This window comes from Pelophylax lessonae, assembly GCF_965119305.1.
Source record: "Pelophylax lessonae genome assembly, chromosome: 10".
NCBI classification, from domain to species: domain Eukaryota; kingdom Metazoa; phylum Chordata; class Amphibia; order Anura; family Ranidae; genus Pelophylax; species Pelophylax lessonae.
In genome coordinates, this window is record NC_138777.1 from 227035281 (window position 1) to 227061183 (window position 25903).

Sequence of the window (25903 nt, forward strand, 5' to 3'; positions counted from 1 at the left end):
CCTGTCGATCGCGGGTAAGTGATGGGTAGATTGCGTCCCTTCCTTGCCGACCCCTGTGACCTGGACAGGAGCCGCGGCGACATTCACAGGAACCGACCCCTTTCCTCCGACAGGAATCGATCTCGTTACTCCTCCTTTCCCACCAACTGGCATTCAGCTGCTGCCAGGGGAAAGGGGATTGGTTGCAGTTAATGCCGCCCCTGCCGCCGCTCCTGTCCAGGTTTCCCTTCTTTCTGCTTCCTGGGTCCCTGTGTGCTCCCCTGAAAAAAAAAACACTGAATTCCAGTGATCTTTCATGTTGGTAAAGTAGATCTCCACCTCTCAAAGGTTGCCTACATCTGATCTAAAGCAATTGTACAATGATATTGTATTGTGTTTGCCTTTCTGCCTCCTGAGATATGTCTCCAATTTCCAACAACTCCTACAGCCTGTCTGCAGTCTGTGGCCATCTCTTGGACAACATTCTATATAATAACCTTCACTGAATATTAGGGATGCACCAATATGGATACTTTTGGTCAAGCACTGCAAAGAATTGCATGCAATTTGAACAGGAATGCGGTAAGTTTCCTGTCCGAATCGCATGCGGTTTCCCTCACTGCACTGACACCCGCTGCTATCCGATCTGATCCTGTCCGTGAAATCCAGAGGGATGGAAACCCTATTTTCCATCCGTCTGGAGGATCGGATGAAAACGGACAGGCGGTCCATTTTCATCTGATCTCCTATAGAGGAGAGCGGGAATCTGACAGCTCCATCTCAGCAAAGTAAGCGGAGACGGAGCGGTCAGCCTCCTGCTCAGCGGGGATCGACGGATTGATCCCGCTGAGCAAAATGGAGTTCCCTGGGCGGAAAGCCCGTGTGAAAGGACCTTAACTGTCCAGGCATCCAGCGCTGTCTTCATCTGACCTAATTCTTGAATCGTCCCTCAGGTGCTGGCGCCACCATCTTGGCTAAGGGAAACCGGTTTCCTACTGCACATGCCAAATCGCACTGCACTCTGCGAATGGGCCAGCTGCAGGGGGGAGGAGGGGGGGGGGGTTGTGAACTTCCGGCTCACTTTGCCGGTGCGAACTGAGCCGGAAGTGGAAGCAGGTGCCTGTCAAAACTGCTCCCCCCAAAAGGTGCAAATTGGGGGAGGAGGCAGACAAGTGGAGCTTCCCCTTTTGGGTGAAGCTCTGCTTTAAAAACAATCACTTTCAAGTTTGACTGGAGCGCTCCTTTAACATTTTGGGAAGGCAGATTGCGAGCGCCACAGTGTTCAGCCTATATAAAATTCACAGCGATGTCCAAGAGATTCTCTACACTGCGTTGAATTCGTTCCATACTTTTCCCGTCGTCTAATTTGTCTGTCAGGCCAGGCACCGAGTCAAGTTTACTTTAAGCCGTCGGATGTTTGTTGCTAGGAAGCCGGCCCACGATTTGAGCAGAAATTAAAAAGGCAATTAAAATATTAATAGAAAGGCTTTAATTCCTCCAGAACTAATGAAGTGGTGCATTTTTATGAGGCAGACTCTCACACGAAGGAATAATAATTCACTCCGAGCCGCACAAATCGGAAACAAAAAGGAGTCTTTAGCTTCATCACGCTAACTGCAGTATGAGAAAGATGCTGCTGATTTCTCCATCCTATGAATTGAGGGGTACAAAAACAAAGATTTTTTGGGGGGGTTTGCAAATGTGATCAGCTTATTGGTAAAGTCCATGTCGATGCACATCCCCACCCCCTAGCTGTGCGAGATGCTTTTTGCCTTAAACTTTTATTTTTATATTGCCTATTTCTGTTGTCTTCTGGCCAGTCATTTGACATGCTGGCTGGGTCCTCTTCCTCTTTGATCTTCTACCTGTGGTGAGCGGTTCTAGATGATTCAGAGAGTGCTGTTCACATGATGGCAGCATCGATGCTCAGGGGGAAAGTCTGTGTTGTCCTGTACTCAGGGTATGTCCTCAGTCTGTGTTGTCTTGTACTCAGGGTATGTCCTCAATCTGTGTTGTCCTGTACTCAGGGTATGTCCTCAGTCTTCTCCACCATGCAAGCAGAAAGACTGAGGGCATCTTGTGGAATTTAGGAGGTACTGCAGGGGGATTGTGAGGGGTTACAGCCCTAAACAGGTGTGTTTTGAAACCAGTGCATAGCCGTAGGAGCTATCCCACCAGGAAGCGGCCACTGCTGATAGCCAGTAATAGGCAGCCGAGGCGTTCTGAAGCTGCAAGCATACGCGGCTATTATAGAAGTGTGGCTGCGGGGCGGAGAATGCCTCAGTCGCTTATTATTGGCTCTCCGCAAGGGATAGCTCATGCTAGGTCAGGCTCATGTCCTAACAGCCTGAGTTCATCCCTTCTCTGGATTAAAGGTAAGTATTGCAGCCAGAGGTTAAAAACCTCCAGGGGAACATTAAAAAACAAAACACTTGCCGACCAGCTGCCGCAATTATACGGCGGCAGGTCTGCAGATTCCTGGGGAATCCGCCATACCTGTACAGGGATTCTCTGGAGCGATCCTGTGGGCGAGATCCTGTGGGTGCCTGCGCCCACTCGCCAGCGGGGAAGCTGAGGCGCGGGAGCCGGCAGCCGTGATTGCCGCGGAGGCGCGGTAGACAACGGCCATGATTGCCACGGGATCCAGCGGCCTTTATTGCCGACGAGGCATGGGATCCAGCAGCTGTGATTGCCGCCGAGGCACGGGGGCCGGCGTCTGCGATTGCCCCTGGGCACCCGCAATCGCTCCCCGTGGAGACAGAACGGCGGTCTGCTGTTGTAAACACGGCAGACCGTTGTTCTCTCAGGAATCAGCACAGAGCTCCTATGTTCCTCCTATAAAGGATCACAGGTCTCTGTGTTGATATTACAAGCCCCTCCCCCCACAGTTAGAAAACACCCCCCTAGGCTCACACTTAAACCTTTTGATCGCACCTAGGTTAACCCCTTCCCTGCCAGTGTCGTCATTACAGTAACCGTGCATATTTTTAGCACTGATTACTGTAGTAATGTCACTGGTCCCCGCAAAAGTGTAAAAAATGTCAGTTAGGGGTCCGATCTGGCCACCATATTGTCGCAGTCCTGCTAAAAATTGCAAGTCACTGCCCTGATTAGTAAAAAAAAAAAAGACAAATCTTTCCCCTAGTTTGTAGACGCGATAACGTTTACGTAAACCAATCAAAATGCGCACCAAAAAATATGTAGCAGAATACAAATTGGCTAAAATGATGAAAAAATTTGATTTATATAGCAGAAAGTAAAACATATTATTTATTTATTTTTCCAGAATTGTCGCTCCATTTTTTTGTTTATAGCGCAAAAAATAAAATTTGCAGAGGTGATCAAATGCCACCAAAAGAAAGCTCTGTTTGTGGGGAAATAAGGACATCATTTGTATTTAGGTACAGCGTCGCACGACTGCGCTATTGTTCGTTAAAGTAACACAGTGCAGATTCGCAATAATTGGCCTGGTCATTAAGGGGGAAAATCCTTCCGGTCCAGAACTGGTTAAAGATCTTGTTGCAAAGGCTTAAAGTGACATTAACCCTTTCGCTGCTAGGCCCTGCGCTCCACTTTTACACTTAGCTGGCCACACCATTTTTGGAATTTTTCCATTGCCTTTTTTATTTTTCACTTCTAGCTTTCAGAGTTTGTAAAATACCCCCCCCCCCCCCCCCTCCAAACGGTATATTTTCTGAAAGCAAAGGACCAGAAGAATAAAAAGGTGCTACTGTTATTTTTATTTTTTTAAGGCCCCACGATATTTGCGCAAATGTTTATCAAAACAATATTTTTGCTAAAAATACACTAAAACCATTATTGGCAGATAAAAACACAGCAAATTTTACAAAATTCCTACGAAATATAAAAGCTTAACCTGTATTGAGTTATTAAATAACAAATATTTGTAACTTTTAAATATGCACCTTTTTGCGAATTGGAGAGACATTGGGTATAAAGAGACCTCTTTTCTTTTTTTAAACTGAGAATAGGACTAAAGACACCCCTTTCTCTGCAGCCTGAGCCTGCACTGTATATATGAATGGATAAGAAGTCTGTATAGGCTCCTATCCATTCATAAAATGAAACATTGTTTCACTTACAAACTGACACATAGTAAGCACAGTTTACTATATGTCAGTGATGAATGCAGGAGCGGTCTGTAATGATCACTGCATTCTTTTAGGAAAGGAAGGGGGCTGATAAAAGATATGTTTACCACCCCCCCCCCCCCTCGCAACAGCCCCTCCCCCCTCCATGCTGACTGCGATCTGTCAGCAGCTGCAGCCAGCGGGAGGGAAGGAGGGAGAGCCGGCTAGCAGCATGGAGGGGATGCCCAGACATTGGGGAGGTGAAGAAGCACTGAAGGGGGGCTCGGAGCAGCAGGGGGTGTACTTAAAAAAAAAAAAATCGCTCTATGCCTTCTCTGCAGCACGGAAAGCCAGCGGGAGGGGGAGGTGGGAAAGCCGGCTAGCAGCTGCAGGGTAGGTGGCACCTGGACTTTGGAAATGTGGGGGCGGGGGGTCCGATCAGCAAGGGGTGTCTCTATTTTCTAGGTGATCCCTCTATCGCTGCCCTGCAATACAAAAAGCCGGCGGGAGGAGAGGAGGGAATCTGACAGCTGCAGCACAGCCACAGAGGGATCGGAGTTTGTAAGGTGGGGGGTTTCGGTGCTGGGGAAGAGGGGGATCAGCGCAGGAAGGGTAAGGCAGGGTAAGGGAGAGTTAAAATGAGGGTGTGGGGCACTGTAGATGTCAGCATAGACAGCCACAGAGGGATCGGAGTTTGTAAGGTGGGGGGTTTCGGTGCTGGGGAAGAGGGGGATCAGAGCAGGCAGGGTAAGGGAGAGTTAAAATGAGGGTGTGGGGCACTGTAGATGTCAGCATAGACAGCCACAGAGGGATCGGAGTTTGTAAGGTGGGGGGTTTCGGTGCTGGGGAAGAGGGGGATCAGAGCAGGCAGGGTAAGGGAGAGTTAAAATGAGGGTGTGGGGCACTGTAGATGTCAGCATAGACAGCCACAGAGGGATCGGAGTTTGTAAGGTGGGGGGTTTCGGTGCTGGGGAAGAGGGGGATCAGAGCAGGCAGGGTAAGGGAGAGTTAAAATGAGGGTGTGGGGCACTGTAGATGTCAGCATAGGTGAGTGGGAGGGGTGGTAAACACAGCGGCAGAGCAGCAGTGGCAGGGGGGTGTCACATTTTAGGTCAATTACTCTGATCGGTGACCATGAGCTTATAGCAGAAGAAGAAATGAGGTCCGTACAGCATACGTACCTGGCCAGCTGTAAGCAGTGCTGTAGGGCCATACGGACCTGGCAGTGAAAGGGTTAAAGGCAAATTATTATTATTTATTTTTTTAAATTTAAAAACATGTCATACTTGCTCTGTGCAGTTCCGATCCTCCTGTTCTTGGGTCCCCCCTCCCTGTTGAGTGCCCCCAGAGCAAGCAGCTTACAATGGGGGCACCCAAGCAGGCAATGCTCCCTTTTGATGTTTTCAGGACGCTGTGTAAAGCACTCAGCCGGCCCCTCCCACCAGCCATAATTTTCCTGCAATGCATATGGAAGTGCAGAGATGCAGTGATGACCTCACTGGGTCTAAGACAAAGTAATTCAGTGTAATGTATGCACAGAGATCCAGTGATTGGTCTAAAATAAAGCATGACACGAAAACCGGTTTTATTTTAAAAATATATTAGCATGGTGATGAGGGCAGAAAAGGGAAATCGGGGAGGGAGAAAAACTTCAGCTTTAATGAATACATAGCGAAGCGGAAATATATTTTGTTTATTCCGTGGCTTTAAAAAATTCAATAGTAAGCGTGTGTAGATCCTGGAACTCGGGCGCAGAGTTTTGTTCATCCCCGAGAAATAGAAGACGCTGGTTGGTGGTTTAGCTCTCCGGCATCCGCAGAGAACGAGGAGATGTCGGTTATCGGCTGAAGTCAACTCCTTGTAATTTAGGATCCTGTTTTTTCTCTTCCGGAGAGACCTCTGCAGCAGAATCTCTGATATGATACTGTGTGTATATATATATTTTATTTTTTCTCCATTGATGATAAATTTAGTTTTTTACTTGATGAAAACACAGTGATACTCTGTAGAAAATGCAATTGGCATCATCAGTGCGGTTAATGAAAGAGACAACAACTTACTAGGCCGTGTGATCATTTTTATTATGTTGATTGGGTAGATGAGATGCTTTTATCTTCTCTCATTCTTCTTTTTTTTTTCTTATTATTTTAGCCTCTGTATATGAACCTCTAAAAAGCATCGACCTCCCGAGGTCAGACAATGAGAGTCTGTGGGATAAATTGGATCGTTATTACAGAATTGGTAAGTAGCAGATTTTAATTTTGGTCTTGATAAGGAGTCTCATAGCTCTTGTTGTGGCAGCAAGGAGTCTTGGTTCTTTTGCTGCAACTTTTCAGTGCACCTGTTGCAAAAGAATTTAATCATTTGCAGTCCACCCCATAGCAGATTTACTGCTACAGGGAGGCTATATATATATATATATATATATATATATATATATATATATATATATATATTAGGGATCGACCGATTATTGGCACAGTTAATATATCGAGGGCCAATATGCACTTTCCCCGACATATATAGGAATTGGCCCTGGAGGGGGGTGACCGATATTGCCGATATCTCGGAAAGTGCTGTAGTGGAGTGATTCCTGCAGCTATAGGCATCACCCCGGTACCGGCGTCCATAGCCGACGGTCGGCTGTTTTGTAATGACAACCGATGTGGCTGAGAAGCCGCTCGGTTTACATTACAAGGAGCGGGAGGGGACGTCCCCTCCCGCCGCCTTCCGCAGCTCGCCTGGGTCTCCCATCCCACCGAGAGACCCGGGCAACCAGTCTGCACGGCCGCCGAAGACCCAATCAAAGCTGCATTTGGCTCTGATCGGATCTCCATGTAAAAACCCAGAAGTGTCAAGACATCACTTCCGGGTACTCGGCGCCAGATTTAAAAAATGCGAGCATTCAAAACAGCCAAACTTGGGGTTTTGAATGCTTTTAAGTGCAGAGGAGTGGTTTGGGGTCTTTTAGTACCTGTCAAGTGATAAAAATAAAAAAATAAAACATTTTTAAATGTACGAAAATATCGGCCGAAACCTATGTGCAATGGCCAAAATATCGGTATCAGCAACGAAAAACCGATATCGGTCGATCACTTATATGTAATGTGTGTTTGTGTGTGTTTATGTGTGATATATATATATATAGTGTGTGAATATATAGTGTGCTCCCGCATGCTGCAACTGTGGAAAAACTTGTCCAACTACCTACAGATTATTGGGTAATCCACCAGGAGATCCTTTTTCCCGCCAAGGACTCACACCGTTGCGATTGGCTGGTCCAGGCTGTGCCATTATGGCTGACACTCAGCAGACACAATAGGGCCTGTTGGGTAGTTTCGGCCAGATTGTGGGTATACTGCTCCTTGGGAGTCATTCCATATCTTGGAGTCCGTCTGAACTTGAATTTATGTGTAAATGTGTCCACAGGGTATGCATAATAGATGAATAGAATTTCCCACTCATTCCTGATGAAGCAATTTCCGGTATATCAACCCGCGAAACGCGTTGAATGAGAGGATCAAGTATTATTACTCATCTATGCATTTTTGTATGCTTTGCAACATTGTATTGGCTGTATCAATTGATGCTTGTTTTTATGTTTTTTGTAATAAAATTATTTTTTATATATACGCTTACCGTACTATGTTACCTACCCGGTAAAGTCCCACTCTCCAGGATCCTACTGGTTACTGGGACCAGAGGTTCTAACCTTATTTGTTCTAATGTCAATGAGGGATGTGGGTAGGTTTCTAGGGACAGCACTGAAACAATAATCAAATATATATATATATATATATATATATATATATATATATATATATATATATATATATATATATATGTATATATATATATATATATATATATATATATATATAAATAGTTGGCAAAAAGTATTTAATCAGCCACCAATTGTGCATGTTCTCCCACTTAAAGAGAGAGGCCTGTAATTTTCATCCTAGGTAAACTTCAACTATGAGAGCTAGAATAGGGGGGAAGAATCCAGGAAATCACATTGTAGGATTTCTAATGAATTAATTGGTAAATTCCTTGGTAAAATAAGTATTTGGTAACCTACAATCAAGCAAGATTTCTGGCTCTCACAGACCTGAAATGTCTTCTTTAAGAGGCTCCTCTGTGCTCCTCTGTCCTCCACTCGTTACCTGTATTAATGGCACCGTTTTGAACTTGTTATCAGTATAAAAGACATATGTCCACAACCTCAGTCACACTCCAAACTCCACTATGGCCAAGACCAAAGAGCTGTCGAAGGATACCAGAAACAAAATTGTAGACCTGCACCAGGCTGGGAAGAAATCAACTGTGGGAGCAATCATTAGAATATGGAAGACATACAAGACCAATGATAATCTCCCTCGATCTGGGGCTCCACGCAAGATCTCACCCCATGGGGTCAAAATGATCACAAGAACGGTGAGCAAAAATCCCAGAACCACACGGGGGGACCTAGTGAATGACCTGCAGAGAGCTGGGACCAAAGTAACAAAGGCTACCATCAGTAACACACTACGCCGCCAGGGACTCAAATCCTGCAGTGCCAGACGTGTCCCCCTGCTTAAGCCAGTACATGTCCGGGCCTGTCTGAAGTTTGCTAGAGAGTATTTGGATGATCCAGAAGAGGATTGGGAGAATGTCATATGATCAGATGAAACCAAAGTAGAACTTTTTGGTAAAAACTCAACTCGTGTTTGGAGGAGAAAGAATGCGGAGTTGCATCCAAAGAAACACCATACCTACTGTGAAGCATGGGGGTGGAAACCTCATGCTTTGGGGCTGTTTTTTCCGCAAAGGGACCACGACGACTGATCCATGCAAAGGAAAGAATGAATGGGGCCATGTATCGTGAGATTTTGAGTGAAAACCTCCTTCCATCAGCAAGGGCATTGAAGATGAAACGTGGCTGGTTCTTTCAGCATGACAATGATCCCAAAAACACCGCCTGGGCAACGAAGGAGTGGCTTCGTAAGAAGCATTTCAAGGTCCTGGAGTGGCCTAGCCAGTCTCCAGATCTCAACCCCATAGAAAACCTTTGTAGGGAGTTGAAAGTCCGTATTGCCCAGCGATAGCCCCAAGACATCACTGCGCTAGAGGAGATCTGCATGGAGGAATGGGTCAAAATATCAGCAATAGCGTGTGAAAACCTTGTGAAGACTTACAGAAAACGCCTGACCTCTGTCATTGCCGAAAAAGGGTATATAACAAAGTATTGAGATTAACTTTTGTTAATGACCATATACCGTATTTATCGGTGTATAACATGCACTTTTTTTCCCTAAGAATGGAGGAAAAAGCAATAGTGCGTGTTATATGCTGATATTAAAAAAAAAGGCCGGGAAGCAGCACAGAGAGCAGAAGGGGGCGTGCCGGGCCGAGGAGAAGGGAGAACGAGCTCTCGCTGTCATCAGAAGTCCCGCCTATGATAGACGTCACACGTCTCGGCCGAGGAGGCGGGACTTCCGATGACAACGAGCGCTCGTTCTCCCTTCTCCTCGTCCCGGCACGCCCCCTTCTGCTCTCGGCGCTGCTTCCCGGTTCGATAAAACACACAGACCTGCCGGGCGGTATGGGTGAGCTGGGGGGCCGCTGTGGGGGTGGCCTGGGCTTCTGTGGCACCTTGGCGGTGCCGCGAGTTGGTCGCCTCCGTGCTGGGCCGCATTGACGCGGTGGTTCGTGCCGGGGTGTTGGGTGCGTGCTGTTTACATAAGTCAATTGGACTGATCTAAGCAAGGCTGCCCAATGCACCTCGTGTGAACGAGTCCTTAATCATGGAAAATCTAGTCTTCCAGTTCACAGGAAATATTGTGGGCTAGGAGGATCCCACCCAAAACTCAGTGTACCTCTCAGACTTTATATAGCCTAACATCACCATTTATAACAGGTAATATCTCATTTTTTTCACATGCTTTTTAATGAAAATGTTGGACCAGCTTCAGAAGCCGGTCCACCCCAAAGCGTTCTTTCAGGTCCTACTGAATTCTTTTAACTACTCCGACTCCTGCAGTTTTCCTGCATGATTTATAATATAAAATGAGTGAAGGAATTCAGCAGGCAGAGATAAATCTTCTTAAAACAGCATCAAGGGGTCAGCTAAGAAATTCAGTGCTCTCACCACGGGCGGTGATTCTGAGGAGGTCTCAGAAGCCACTCATTGAGTCAGACCAGCGGGGGCCTCTCCTGAACTGAAATATCTATTTTGGATAAACCTATCTTTTCTGAATTTTTTAAAAGAAACCGGCAAATCTCGTCTCAGCTGCAAAGTTCAGACTTTTTATTTTTTTGAGGTCGGAGATTACATGGAGAACTTAAACGTAGCGGCCCTTCATTTTCCACAGAGCGCTTAAATTGCCTTTTCATTCTTCGGGTCATTCTGCTCTGTTCCCATTGCTCAGTCAATGCCAGGAGACGTACCGCTGTGTGATTGCTCTTTGTGTTCACCGCGCTTGGCTCACCGCTGAGCGCAACACACGCAAAAACATCAGTGAAATCTTTTTTTTTTTTTTTTCCCTTAGGAGTCATGCCAACAAAGATTTACTGCACCTGCATGAAATATCAACCTGACCTCACCGGTTATTTGTTTTCCTACAAACTGGAGAGAAGCTGGCTTGAATTTCGGATGATTTCTGTTGAATCGGCTGAAATTCTAGATCAGGGGTCTCCAAACTATGGCCCTCCAAACTATGGCCCTCCAAACTATGGCCCTCCAAAACTATGGCCCTCCAAAACTATGGCCCTCCAAAACTATGGCCCTGCAAACTATGGCCCTGCAAACTATGGCCCTGCAAACTATGGCCCTGCAAACTATGGCCCTCCGAAACTATGGCCCTCCGAAACTATGGCCCTCCGAAACTATGGCCCTCCGAAACTATGGCCCTCCGAAACTATGGCCCTCCGAAACTATGGCCCTCCGAAACTATGGCCCTCCGAAACTATGGCCCTCCGAAACTATGGCCCTGCACACTATGGCCCTCCAAGCGATGGCCCTCCAAGCGATGGCCCTCCAAGCGATGGCCCTCCAAGCGATGGCCCTCCAAACTATGGCTCTCCAGTTGTTCAGGAACTACCATTCCCATCATGCCTAGTCATGTCTGGGCATTTCAGAGTTTTACAATGCCTCATGGGATGTGTAGTTCCGCAACAGCTGGAGGGCCGTAGTTTGAGGATCCCTGTTCTAGATGTTGTTGGCTCCGGCTTAACAAAGATTGACCTAAATATCGGCTGCCCTGGGTGGATGTTTATGACAGTGACTGCATCCAGTCATATGCGGTCACTATAGTGTTTTCTGGCAGCGTCTTTCTGATTACAATAGCCATCACTGAAGATTCCTCTATCCATGCTAAAATCCATGCACGATTCGAATCTGGGCTGGATCATCAGGAACTAGCTGAGTTTCAAACCATTAACCAGATGTCAACCGCACATTTACTGCGGCAGGGCGGCCACTCTGGGCAGAATCACTTACCTGTACGTGTTTCTGCACTTCCTGGTCAGGGCTCTGAGAAAGAGGCTAAGCATCGAAATGTGTCAGCCATCATTCATTAAGGACAGTGGGCACCGACGCAGACTGCTCCTAAAGTTTGGATTGTATATGCTGTTTTATTGCCATTGTTTGTGAGTGGTTACTTTTTTCTTGCTTATAAAGCTTTTATTGAGGATAATATGCTGGGCCAGTGCGCCCTTTGTTTGTCTTTTTGTTGGTGCGCCGCCAATCAGTGGGTCCGACAGACACAATGTCTTCCTGGACCCGCCGATCATTCGGGAGACGGGAAGAACAGCGAGCTGCCTTCTTTACATCGTGACATGTGACAAGAGAAGGCTGTGATCCTGTGTTCCTACTAAGCTGGAACACGGTTCCATGCCTTCCCACAGTACAAGCACCTCCCACGCAGTTAGCAAGCACTCCCTAGGAACACATTTAAACCTTTGATCAGACACTTTTTTTGGGGACCAGTGACACTAATATAGTGATCAGTGCTAAAAATATGCACCGTCACTTTACTAATGACACTGGTAGAGATGGGGTTAACATCAGGGGCGATCAAAGGTTTAAATGTGTTCCTAGGGAGTGTCTTTTTTTTGTTTTCTTGCAACCTGTGCAACAAAGTTTGGTAAAATCCTTGCAACATACAGAGATCACCCAGAGGGAATGTTTTTTTTTTTTTTTTTTTTAAAAGTGGAGTTCAATTAAAGTGGAACTCCGCCCACAAGGGGAAGGACAGGGAGGGACAGGCGAGTGGCTGTTTTTTTTAGAAGTCAGCAGCTATACTTTGTAGGTGGCTGGAGCTCCTCTTTAAGCTTTGACAATAAAGCTCCATTCACTCTTGTGCAACTTGTGATGCGACTCTGGATGCATAGGGATTGATTTACTGAAACTGTATAGTGCAAAAGCTGGTGCAGCTCTGAATAGAAACCAATCAGCTTCCAGTTTTTTTTTTTCAAAAGTTTAAAGTTGAACAAGCTGAAGTTTGAAGCTGATTGGCTACCGTGTACAGTTGCACCGGTTATCTTAGCAGCCTTAACAGTGTTGATAAACATTTGCCAGGGCCCGGCTCAGTAAGAATCGCGGACAAGCGGTTTTAAATCGTGAGGTGGGGTAAATCGAGATCGCGTTTTTTTAACGATTACCGTATATACTCGAGTATAAGCCGAGTTTTTCAGCACATTTTTTTTTGTGCTGAAAACGTCCCCCTCTGCTTATACTCAAGTCATAAAAAAAAACATGTCACCGCGCATGCGCCACCGCCGCTTGGGAAAGGCCGTACACGTTCCGCTATTCCCGGGAATAGCCGAACGTATACGAGCTTTCCCGAGCGGCGGCGGTGTATACGCAATGACGTGAGGGCACCGGGCGTCACCATTTTTAAATCTAAGGCGCCTCAAACAGGTAAGTGAGACTTCTCCACAGTACCTGCCATTATGCGGGGCTGCAGGCATACTACAGGAGATGCAGTGCTGCGGGCATGGTACACCTGTACCATGCCTGCAGCACTGCATCTCCTGTAGTATGCCTGCAGCCCCGCACCCTCTTGTACTATGCCCACAGCCCTGCATACTCCTGTATCATTGCCATGCCCACAGCCCTGCATTCTCCTGTGCCATGCCCACAGCCCTGCATTCTCCTCTGCCATGCCCACAGCCCTGCATTCTCCTCTGCCATGCCCACAGCCCTGCATTCTCCTGTGCCATGCCCACAGCCCTGCATTCTCCTGTGCCATGCCCACAGCCCTGCATTTTCCTGTGCCATGCCCACAGCCCTGCATTCTCCTGTGCCATGCCCACAGCCCTGCATTCTCCTGTGCCATGCCCACAGCCCTGCATTCTCCTGTGCCATGTCCACAGCCCTGCATTCTCCTGTGCCATGCCCGAAGCCCTGCATTCTCCTGTGCCATGCCCGCAGCCCTGCATTCTCCCGTGCCATGCCCGCAGCCCTGCCTTCTCCTTTACCGTGCCCGGAGCCCTGCCTTCTCCTTTACCATGCCCGCAGCCCGGCATTGTCCTGTACCATGCCCGCAGCCCGGCATTGTCCTGTACCATTCCCGCAGCCCTGCATTCTCCTGTACCATGCCCACAGCCCTGCATTCTCCTGTACCATGTCCCCAGCCCTGCATTCTCCTGTACCATGCCCGCAGCCCTGCATTCTCCTGTACCATGCCCGCAGCCCTGCATTCTCCTTTACCATGCCCGCAGCCCTGCATTCTCCTGTACCATGCCCGCAGCCCTGCATTCTCCTGTACCATGCCCGCAGCCCTGCATTCTCCTGTACCATGCCCGCAGCCCTGCATTCTCCTGTGCCATGCCCGCAGCCCTGCATTCTCCTGTACCATGCCCGCAGCCCTACATTCTCCTGTACCATGCCCGCAGCCCTGCATTCTCCTGTACCATTTCCGCAGCCCTGCATTCTCCTGTGCCATGCCCGCAGCCCTGCATTCTCCTGTACCATGCCCCCAGGCCTGCATTCTCCTGTACCATGCCCGCAGCCCTGCATTCTCCTGTACCATGTCCGCAGCCCTGCATTCTCCTGTACCATGCCCGCAGCCCTGCATTCTCCTGTACCATGCCCGCAGCCCTGCATTCTCCTGTACCATGCCTGCAGCCCTGCATTCTCCTGTACCTTGCCCGCAGCCCTGCATTCTCCTGTACCTTGCCCGCAGCCCTGCATTCTCCTGTACCATGCCCGCAGCCCTGCCTTCTCCTGTACCATGCCCGCAGCCCTGCCTTCTCCTGTACCATGTCCGCAGCCCTGCCTTCTCCTGTACCATGCCCGCAGCCTTGCCTTCTCCTTTACCATGCCCCCAGCCCTGTATTCTCCTGTACCAGGCCTGCATTCTCCTGTACCATGCCCGCAGCCCCTTTTTTGAGTCTCGTGGTGGACCAGTTGGGTCCAGTAGCTGCTGCATTTCCCACCCTAGGCTTATACTCGAGTCAATCATTTTTCCCATTTTTTTGTGGTAAAATTAGGGGCCTCGGCTTATACTTGAGTAAATATGGTAATTGTGCAGCTCTAATGAGGCCTTAAGATCGTGATTGCGATTCTTTTAACAATCGTGCAGCTCTAGGTGACAGGGTCTCTTTTAAGACCCACATTGCTCTGTTTTATGAAACCTCCTCCATGTTTTCTCTCTTGTTTGGTCTGCACTCCCCAGGTATGAATAATTAAATAATACATTTATTTCTTTTAAGGCTTTTTTTAATAACCCTTCTCATGCTTTGGAATCTAATCAGAGCTCATTGTGTCCGCCGGTGTCTTTGGTCGGATACGTTAGCTTAGTTTGACAACTCATTATCGAGAATTATAAACCGCAATTAAGAACCAATTTAAGCGGCATTCAGTCCTTTCACACATAAATCCATAACTGGTGCTTTATTTTCATTTTGTTTAAGAGGCAATGTACTCTCAAGTGAAAATGAGACTAGTATTTTACCAAACTGTGGAAACTTGTATGGTGACACTTGTGAGTTTTCTTCCCGAAATGTTTTAATTTGTCAAAGCATTTACATTTTAAGTGGACTTAACATTACATCAGTTGGGCATGTGTCAGTATTAACCACTTCAGCTCCAGAAGGTTTTACCCCCTTAACCACTTAAGCCCCGGAGGATTTGGCTGCTAAACGACCAGGGGGTATTTTGCAATTCGGCACTGCGTGACTTTAATGGACAGTTGCGCCGTCGTGCGACGCTGTACCTAAACTAATTTGACGTCCGTTTTTTTCCACAAACAGAGCTTTCTTTTGGTGGTATTTGATCACCTGTGCGATTTTTTGATCACGCGCTATAAACAAAAAAAGAGCGTCAATTTTGCAAAAATAATATTTTTCACATTTTTTTATATGAAATTCCCCCCAAAAAAATTTAAAAATCAAAATTTGTTAACATTTTCAGCCAATTTGTTTTATGCTACCTATGTTTGGTAAAAAAAATCTCAAAAAGTGTATTTTTATTGGTTTAGCGCAAAAGTTATCGCGTTTACTAACAAAGGGAAAGATTTATGTAATTTTTGTTGTTTTTTTTTTAACGCGTAATGGCGGCGATCTGCGAATTTTTTTTTGTGGTACTGCGACATTGCGGCGGACAGATCGGACCCTTGACTGAAATTTTTGACACTTTTGGGGTTACCAGTGACATTTCTACAGTAATCAGTGCTATACATATGCACTGTTACTGTAAAAATACACTGGTAGTGAAGGGGTTAACTTTGTTTGAGAGGGAGGGGCTGTGTGTGTCCCTAGGGGCGTGATTCTTACTGTGATTGGCTGTGGCTTTAGCTGTAGGGACACTGATCAACGGTTCTACATTGTAGAACCGTGTGATCAGTGTTTTTACACCGAGGAGAATGACAGGTGGCTTGTTTACACAAGCCGCCTGACTTTCTCCCTCTCCCCCGACGATCGTCGAGTGACCGGCGGACATCGGGTCCGCCGGTCACACGCGCGGGGGGGTCCGTGACCGCGCGGGAGCGCGCCCGCTCCCCAGAGCCTCACAGGCTAGCGACGTAGACCTACGTCGCTCTGCCTGTGAGGGGCTGACTGCCGCAGTAAATATACTGTGAGCAGTCGGCAAACGGTTAATGACCAGGCCATTTTTTGAGATTCAGCACTGCGTTACTTTAACGAAAAATTGCGCAGTTGTGCGACACTGTACCCAAATACAATTGATGTCCTTTTTTTTCCCCACAAATAGAACTTTCTTTTGGTGGTATTTGAACACCTCTGCGATTTTTAGATTTTGCGCTATAAACAAAAAAAGAGCGACAATTTTGAAAAAAATACAATATTTTTTACTTTCTGTTATATAATGTTCCCCAAAAAAAATTTTTGGGATAGCGTTTACAAACTATGGGATAGATTTTTACAAACTATGGGATAGATTTTTGGACTTTTTATTTATTTTTTTTTTGTTTTTATTAGTAATGGTGGAAATCTGCGATTTTTAGCGGGACTGCAACATTGCGGCAGACAGATCGGACCCCTAACTGCAATTTTTGACACTTTTTGGGGACCTGTGACATTAATACAGTGATCAATGCTAAAAAATATGCACTGTTAATGTATAAATGACACTGGCAGGGAAGGGGCTAACACTGGGGGTAATCAAAGGGGTTAATGTATGCCTGTTGGTGCTTACTTACTGTGGGGGGATGGGCTCTGTGACGGACAGAGAGATCGGGGTTTGTAGCATAGCTGAAACTCCTGATCTCTCTCTGCCTGTGTGACAGAAGACTCGCCTGCTTTGTTTACATAGGCAGGCGGGTCTTCTGTCAGTTTCTCTGACGATTGCGGGAGGCCGGCGGTAATGGTCACTGCTCCACCCGCTGCCTGACTCCTGCTGTGTCTAATCACAGCGGGAGCGCGGCTCCGATGACGTGCGCACGCCACCAAGACCATGTGCACGTAATCGCGTAGATATACACCGTGCCGCAGTATATCTGCAGTCGGCAACTGGTTAACCAAATATTATTTTGAGTATGGATGCACTGATGCCGTTTTTTTTTACCGGAGATACTGATACTTCCAGTCCAGTACTCACCGACACCGAGTACCAATACTTTTGCAGTGCGATTTGCTTTCCTACAACATAAATGGTCTGCTGAGAACTGCATGTGATTTGAATAGGAATACGGTGTGATTCCTGTTCAAATCAGATGCGGTTTCCTGCACCGCGCCCATGTGAACCCCCGGATGGTCATGGTGGCTTGGAGCCTGAGTTCATACAGGATCAGTGCGGGAAACTTCCCTGCATGAGAGGTTCCACCATTTCTGGCTCACAATCCTACTGTGGACATCAGCGGCTGCAGCTTGGGCTCCTGCCTCACCCATGGCTCTCTTCCTCCAGCGGCTCCAGCCAGATGTGACTTTTGAAGTTTTACATTCCTGTCTATGGCACTCAAGTAGCATGAAAGTTGCAACAAAGTAGCGCAGGGACCCTTTTTAAAGTTGCTGCAAATTTTAATCGCATTGATTTGAACAGCTTCCATTGAAAGGCATGGGTTGCGACTTGTCATGCGGCTTTGTGCCCAAAGTTGCATGACAAGTCACATAAGTGTGACTGAAGCCTTATTGTCAAAGCTTAATTGAACAAGCTGAAGTTAGAAGCTAATTGGCTGCACCAGATTTGGCTCTCTCCAGCTTTAGTAAATACAGCGGTCCCGCTGTACCAGATTAATGATCCCCCGTTGTCAGAAAACGAAAAGCTGCTTCACAGGTCTAGGGATTTCAAATCCCTGCGGCTTTCTCTCCTTTCTTTGCAGTGCTGACAGTACGGCTAGACTGTTTCCGATTGGTCAGACGGATGGCTGGAGCAGCTGGAGGGAGAGAGGCAGGAAGAGCCCAAGTACATACTGACGTAAAAGATAATCCTAGGGCATTGGAGTTGCAGTTGGAGACAAAATCATCTACTAATGTGTGTGGGCCATCCCAGATGATGATAATGTCATCAATATACCTGCTGAAAAAGTAGTTTCCAGAGAATGGGTTGTTGGCCCAGATGGATTGGGGTTCCCACAATCCCATGGTAAGGTTGGCAGAACTTGGGGCAAAGTTTGCCCCCATGGCTGTTCCCTGTACCTGCAACTAGCAGTGGCCGTCAAATGGAAAATATAGTTATGGGTGAGATGAAAGTGTGTAGCACTTTTCCTTAAGATGAAGTCAGCCTGCCTCAGGTTGATGTACAGGTCTTGGAGGAGAAAGTGGTTAACAACCTGAAGTCCAACTTCATGGGTAATGGAGGTATATAACGAGTTCACATAACGAGTTCACATCTAGAGATAACCATAAGTAGGTGGATTCCCAGGTGTATTTGTTTAGAGTGTCCAAAAGGTGTATGCCATCTCTTAAATATGTTGGTAGTTGCTGGGCTGGGGGCTGGAGAACATGGTTGATGTACATAGTAAAGAAGCTGGTGATGCTTTCCATTGCGGCCACTATGGAGCGTCCAGGTGGATTTGGTAGAATTTTGTGGATCTTGGGCAGATGGATAAAAGTATGGTGTAGAGAAAGGAGACTTCTGTTTTATTGATGATCTCATCAGTCAGTGCCTGGGTGAACAGTGTTTTGGCTTTGTCACTAAATCGAGGCAGTGGGTCACTCCGTAGTCGGGCGCAGGTGCTCTGGTCAGAGAGTAGTCTATGGGCTTCTAAGAGATATTGATCTCTGTCCTGTATCACTATCCCTTTGCCTTTGGCAGCCGGTTTGATGATGTTGGAATATTGCAAAAGGTTGGTGAGGGTTGTTTTCTTCATGGATAGTGAGGTTGGTATGCATACAAGAGTGGTTGCCGGCGGACTTGCGTTACTTTAACGGACAATTGCGCGGTCGTGCGACGCTGTACCTAAATAAAATTTATGCCCATTTTTCCCACAAACAGAGCTTTCTTAAGGTGGTATTTGATCACCTGTGCCAAATCAAACATTTTTAGGAGATTCTGAGAACAGGCAGCAATTTCAGAAATGATTACATTCATAAAGTACATTAATTAGTTCATCAGCGAGATTGGGACAGGTCTAATGACAGGCACGGCGATGGGATCATAATTAGGCTGCAATTACCATGATTAACATTTATTTTTATCTGACACTCCAAAAGCTTGTTGACATTTGACATAACTTGGCTGCCAGTTATTAGAATGACATTTTTATTTATTGGTGTTTTCATTTTGGCATATTAAGTAGCTGCTGTTCAACTATTTTGGAAGTGTGATGTGTGTTACTAGCGGGTTTAGAATTGGCAGAACTTTTTCTAGTGCAATTTTGGTTTTTCAGAAAAGCTGTATTTCATAAAGAGTCTTTGCGGTCCGCTCAGCTTCACAGTCCTATATAATCTACTAGAGCACGATTCTGGATAAAATGAGAATCACAATTTTTTGCTTTAGAATAAAGATCATGATTCTCGGCATAACATCATCTTTTACATTATGAAATAAAAAATTGGGCTAAATTTACTCTTTAGTGGTTTTGTATATTCATTAAAGTGTGTTTTTTCCCAAAAAAATGTGTTTTGAAAAACTTTTTCTCAAATACAGTGTGACATAAAAGATTGCAACGATCTCCATTTTATTCTCTAGGGTCTCTGCTAAAAAAAATATATATATAAATATAATGTTTAGGTGTTCTAAGTAATATTGTAGCAAAATATACCGATTTTTAACTTGTAAGCAGCAAGTGTCAGAAAAAGGCTTAGTCTTTAAGAGGTTAAACTGCCCTCCTTTACAGACGGAAGTTCATTCCTTTGATCTGATTTCCAAAGTTTGATACCCCCCAGTAGAGCTGCACGATTAATCGTATGAAAATCGCGATCTCGATTCACCCCCCCTGACGATCTAAACCTGACATATGCTCGATTCTTTGCATAGCAGAGAGAACAGCTGTGGGAAAAAAAAAAAAAGCCTCCCGGCAAACGCCTATCAGCATTAACTCCCAGTAACTATAAACAAAATGATTACATTGTATCTTTTCCTTCCCTCTGCCAGGGAGAAAGGAAGTTTAACCTCTTAAAGACTAGACCTTTTTCTGACACTTGTTGCATGCTAGTTAAAATCATTTTTTTTTGCTAGAAAAGTACTTAGAACCCCCAAACATTTTATATATTTTTTTTTAGCAGAGACCCTACAGAATAAAATGGCGATTGTTGTAATATTTTATGTCACACTGCATTTGCGCAGCAGTTTTTCAAACGCAATTAATAGACTTTAATGAATAAAAAAAAAAAAACCTAACAGTAAAGTTATCCCAATTTTTTTTTTGTTACACAGAGAATCAAGATCTTTATTCCAAGCTAAAAAATCGTGATTCTCATTTTGGCCAGAATCATGCAGCTCTACCCCCCAGAGACCTGCACCTTTAACCGGTTGCCAACCGCCCGCAGCAGTTATAATACGGCAGGCAGCCGTTCCTGCGCAAACCGACATAGGTCTACGTCGGTCGTGTGCCTGCAGCTAGGGGCCGAGCGCACGCCGGCGGCGGCGTGCTCCTGCCCCCGCTCGTCAGCTGGGAAGCCCATGCACGGGTCAGACGGCTCCGATCGCCGCCTGACACCCACGATCGTTTCCCGCTGAGAGAGCAGAATGGTCAGCTGTTGTTAACCGGTTGCCGACCGCCCGCAGCAGTTGTACTGCGGCAGGCAGCCGTTCCTGCGCAAACCGACGTAGGTCTACGTCGGTCGTGTGCCTGCAGCTAGGGGCCGAGCGCACACCGGCGGTGGCGCGCTCCTGCCCCCGCCTGTCAGCAGGGAAGCCCATGCATGGGTCAGACGGCTCCGATCGCCACCTGACACCCACGATCGTTTCCTGCTGAGAGAGCAGAATGGTCAGCTGTTGTAAACACAGCTGACCATTCTTCTCTCTGGAATGATTACAGAGCTCATGTGATCTTGCTATATAGGAACACAGGTCTCTGTGATCATTTCACAAGCCACGCCCCTAGGTACCCATTTAACCCCTTGATCACCCACAATTGTCGCTCTTTTTTAGTTTATAGCACAAATAATTAAAATTGCACAGGTGATCAAATACCACCTTAAGAAAGCTCCGTTTGTGGGAAAAATGGGCATAAATTTTATTTAGGTACAGCGTCGCACGACCGCGCAATTGTCCGTTAAAGTAACGCAGTGCCGAATCACAAAATATGGCCTGGTTATTAAGGGGGAAAATCCTTCCGGTCCAGAACTGGTTAAAAACAAATCCGCAATAGCAGTTGCCGTAATTCTGTCCGACAGTTTTCTTCAAAGACTCCATTAATGGTTTTTGCATATTTCTGGGTTTGTTTGTCCAAGCCGTTCCCTGCAGGAAGAGCGAAGTCTGCACAATGCAGCCCGCTAACCTTGTGCTGATTCACGGCTATTTCTTTATGCAAGTGCTACATCTTGATTGCAGAATATGTTTTGTCTTCAGTTTTTAACACCTGCTGGAGGTTTGTTAGTTTTTTTTTGGTTTTTTTTTTGCAGGTTTAGAATATAAATCTAAGGCGTTGTGGATCCTTAATAGCTATATACCTTGAAGCAAAAAAAAAAAAAAAACTTCTTTTATAATATGATAATAGCGACGTCTGCATTGCAAATGAACTGCTTGTTTTCATAGAGGCTCTGATACCACGCTGGTTCAAGGCGTGTTACAGCCTGGTGCCTAAAGCAGTTTCCATAGTTTGCACGCTCTATTGATTTACATGTTAATTTCTTTACCACGTTTTCTAATATTAGAGTGTTTTTTTCTGTATTTTTAGCGATAGGATGGGGCTTTCTTTTAGAGTTTATTAGTTGCAGTGACGCTGTCAGGTTGCCCATTCAGGTAATGCGACCGTGTCTACAGGTGGCCCACACCCTCAGGCTTGTATACACTATATTGTCAAAAATATTGGGACGCCTGCCTTTATACGCACATGAACTTAAATGGCTTCCCAGTCTTAGTCCGTAGGGTTCAATATGGGAGTTGGCCCACCCTTTGCAGCTATAACAGCTTCAACTCTTCTGGGAAGACTGTCCACAAGGTTTAGGAGTGTGTCTATGGCACGTGTGTCAAACACAAGGCCCGCGGGCCGAATGCGGCCCTCTAGGCCATTTCATGTGGCCCTCACACCTCTCCTGCAGCTACCCCCTGACCTCTGTCCCTAACTTGTCTCAGCAATCGGCAGCAGAGAGGAGGACAAAACTCCTCCTACAGATTCTGTACCTCTCTGTTCAGCTGCATCACCACCTCATCTCTGCCTCGCCTGGTCTCTGAAAGTGCAGGGTCTGGAGGAGGACCAGAGGAGGGCGTGGGCCGAATGCGGCCCTCAAGGCCATTTCATGTGGTCCTCACACCTCTCCTGCAGCTACCCCCTCACCTCTGTCCCTAACTTGTCTCAGCAGTCGGCAGCAGAGAGGAGGACAGAACTCATACAGATTCTGTACCTCTTTGTTCAGCTGCAGCACCACCTCATCTCTGCCTCCCCTGGTCTCAGAAAATGCAGCGTCTGGATCAGGACCAGAGGAGGGCTGGAGTTTGCTGAATGCTGTTTCTCAGCTCCATCCCCAGTTTCTACCAGGAAGCAGCAAAAGGTAAAGAGGGTGCACTGTGATGTAAGGGAGGGTGGGAGCCTAGCGGGGGGCTCTTGACTTCTGATGTAAGGGGGAGCGGGTGCTCCTGACATTTAGTCTTACAGATACAACTGGCCCTTTGAGGGCAACCATAATGCTGATGTGGCCCACGATGAAATTGGGTTTGACACCCCTGGTCTATGGGAATGTTTGACCTATCCTCCAGAAGCGCATTTGTGAGGTCAGGTACTGATGTTGGACGAGAGGCTTGACTCGTAGTCTCCGCTCTAATTCCTCCCAAAGGTGTTCTGTCGGGTTGAGGTGCAGGCCAGTCAAGTTTCTCCACCCCAAACTCGCTCATCCATGTCTTTTTGGACCTTGCTTTGTGCACTGGTGCGCAGTCATGTTGGAACAGGAAGGAGCCATCCCCAAACTGTTCCCACAAAGTTGGGAGCATGAAATTGTCCAAAATGTCTTGGTACGCTGACACCTTAAGAGTTCCCTTTACTGGAACTAAGGGGCAAAGCCCAACCCCTGAAAAACAACCCCACACCATAATCACCCTCCACCAATTGATTTGGACCAGTGCACAAAGCTAAGAAAATCACACAATCTATGGCCTGCCTTAGTCCAGCGAGGTGCATGACACCTCCTGGGCTTAGCTCTATTATTTATATCTCACAGCTTTATAATACTCACATAAGTCCACTATTGCTGTAATTATGGGAGAGCGACACTGATCTTCTAAGCTCTGCATCTTGAACAGGGGAGTTGCTGCAACTGCTTTGCCCCCCCCCCCCCCCATCCATTGTTCGACTTGGGTACAACCATCATGTCAGATAGCTAGCATGCGTTTTTTTGCCAACGGTTATAGCTGCTAGCAATGATCATTGTGTTCTCCTGGCAGGAACAGCTCCCTCGCCCCCACACAAAGAACACAGTAACTCCACGGGAGTATTGATGGGGGAATCAAGCTATTTTCTTTCCTGCACCAACAAGGTGCATGACACCTCCTGGGCTTCTCTTTAAATCTGACTGCTTTAGAGTGCTCCTGGAAGACCGCTATTGCTGTAGTTCCGGGAGAGCGACGCTAATCCTTCTGAGCTCTGCATCTTTGACAGCCAAGTTGCTGCAACTGCTATGCCTGCCCCTCCCCTCCTCCTGCCCAATCACAGAAGCCTTGGTGTTATGTGAACACATTCATCTATTCTAAACTATACACATTCTAAGTTCCCAAAAACATGGTCTCCGTGGTTGGATTATTACCTCAACATCAAAGAGGAAATAAACTCTTCCTTTTTTTTTTTTCTTCCCTGCAAAGTAAATGCATAATGTGCTAGTATGCATTGCATACTAGCACATTATGTGACACCTCCAAACGAAGCCCTCATTGTCCCCGCTGGCGGCCGCATCGATCTTCATCCGGCTTCCTTCCTGGTCTGCGGACTCGGGCTATTCTACTGGCCGGGAGCCGCCTGACGTCACTCCCGCGCATGCACGTGGGAGCTGCCAGCCGCGGCACAGGGCTCTGAAGGAACGGCACGGGCGGCTGTTTCTTCAGAGCGCATGCGCAGATGATGTCATCGGCTGCATGAAATGTAAATCTCTCCTAAATGGTGGGAAATTTAGGAGATATGTACATTACCTATAGGTAAGCCTTATTAAAGGCTTACCTTTAGGTAAAAGTTATCAGAGTGGGTTTACAACCACTTTAAATCTAGTCTACACAATGAAACGCTTTGTTGACGTCATCACGCCAGAACCAGAAGTTGCATCACGTAAAGCGGTTGTATCCTCAAAAAAAAAAACAATCCCTGCAGGACAAAGGCATGATGAGCTAGTATGCATCACATAGTAGCTCATTATGAAATACTTACCTTACAACGAAGCCCCCGACGCCCGGACACCGCTGAGGCAGCTGACATCTTCCCTTGGCGTCTCTTCCGGGTTGGGCAGCTCCGGCACTGTGAGTGGCCGGAGCCGCGATAACGCATGGGAGTTGACTTTCCGGCAAGGAGATCTGAAGGTCCGCGGCTGGTGTTAGCGGCTGCATGCAGGGCGAATATCTCCTAAACCGTGCAGGTTTAGGAGAGATTAATTTTACCTACAGGTAAGCCTTATTATAGTTAAAAAGCGGAGTATACTACCACTTTAAGTATAGATGAAAGTGTTGGATGTACCATTATTCATAAATGATCTTGAGGAGGGGATATCTAGTACAATCTCAGTATTTACGGATGATACCAAACTAAGCATGCCAATATCTTCTATGCAGGATGTGGAAACCTTAAAAGCGGACCTGAACAAAATAATGGGGTGGGCAACTACATGGCAGATGAGGCTTAATGTTGAAAAATGTAAAGCAATGCACTTGGGTACCAGAAACCAGAAAGCAAGCTACTCACTGGGGGGGAACCTCTGGGTGAGTCTAGGATGGAAAAAGACTTGGGGGTACTGGTAGACAACAGGCTTGGCAGTGGCATGCAATGCCAAGCCGCTGCAAGCAAAGCCAACAGAATACTGGGATGTATAAAAAAGGGGATTCACTCCAGAAATAAAGAGATTATTCTCCCTCTCTACAAGACTCTGGTCCGGCCACATCTAGAGTATGCTGTCCAGTTCTGGGCACCGGTCCTCAGGAAGGATGTGCTGGAACTGGAGAGAGTCCAGAGAAGGGCAACAAAAATAATTAGGGGAATGGAGGACATCAGCTATGAGGAAAGACTACAAGCACTGAAATTATTCTCTCTGGAGAAGAGACGATTGAGGGGGGATATGATATCAATGTACAAATACTGTACTGGAGACCCTAGCATAAGGAACAAACTATTCAGAGAAAGGGAATACAATAAGACACGTGGCCACTCACTAAAACTAGAGGAAAGGCGGTTTAACCTTAAAGTACGAAGGGGGTTCTTCACTGTAAGAGCTGTAAGGATGTGGAATTCTCTTCCACAGTCGTATCAGCAGGGAGCATTGATAGTTTCAAAAAACTATTAGATGGACACCTTAAAGACCACAACATACAGGGGTATACAATGTACAACATACAGGGGTATACAATGTACAACATACAGGGGTATACAATGTACAACATAGAGGGGTATACAATGTACAACATAGAGGGGTATACAATGTACAACATAGAGGGGTATGCAATGTACAACATAGAGGGGTATGCAATGTACAACATAGAGGAGTATGCAATGTACAACATAGAGGGGTATGCAATGTACAACATAGAGGGGTATGCAATGTACAACATAGAGGGGTATACAATGTACAACATAGAGGGGTATACAATGTACAAC

General features: G+C 46.5%; 1 protein-coding gene across 4 annotated transcripts in view; it reads left to right on the forward strand.

Annotated features, from left to right (window-relative positions):
- The window catches only part of PHKB (phosphorylase kinase regulatory subunit beta), a 415971-nt gene that overhangs the window by 55198 nt on the left and 334870 nt on the right, over positions 1-25903 (forward strand). For all 4 annotated transcript variants that reach the window (XM_082269952.1, XM_082269953.1, XM_082269954.1 and 1 more), the window contains one exon: positions 6222-6311. In XM_082269952.1, the coding sequence (XP_082126078.1) occupies positions 6222-6311 (90 nt within the window). The remainder of the gene's footprint in view (positions 1-6221; positions 6312-25903) is intronic.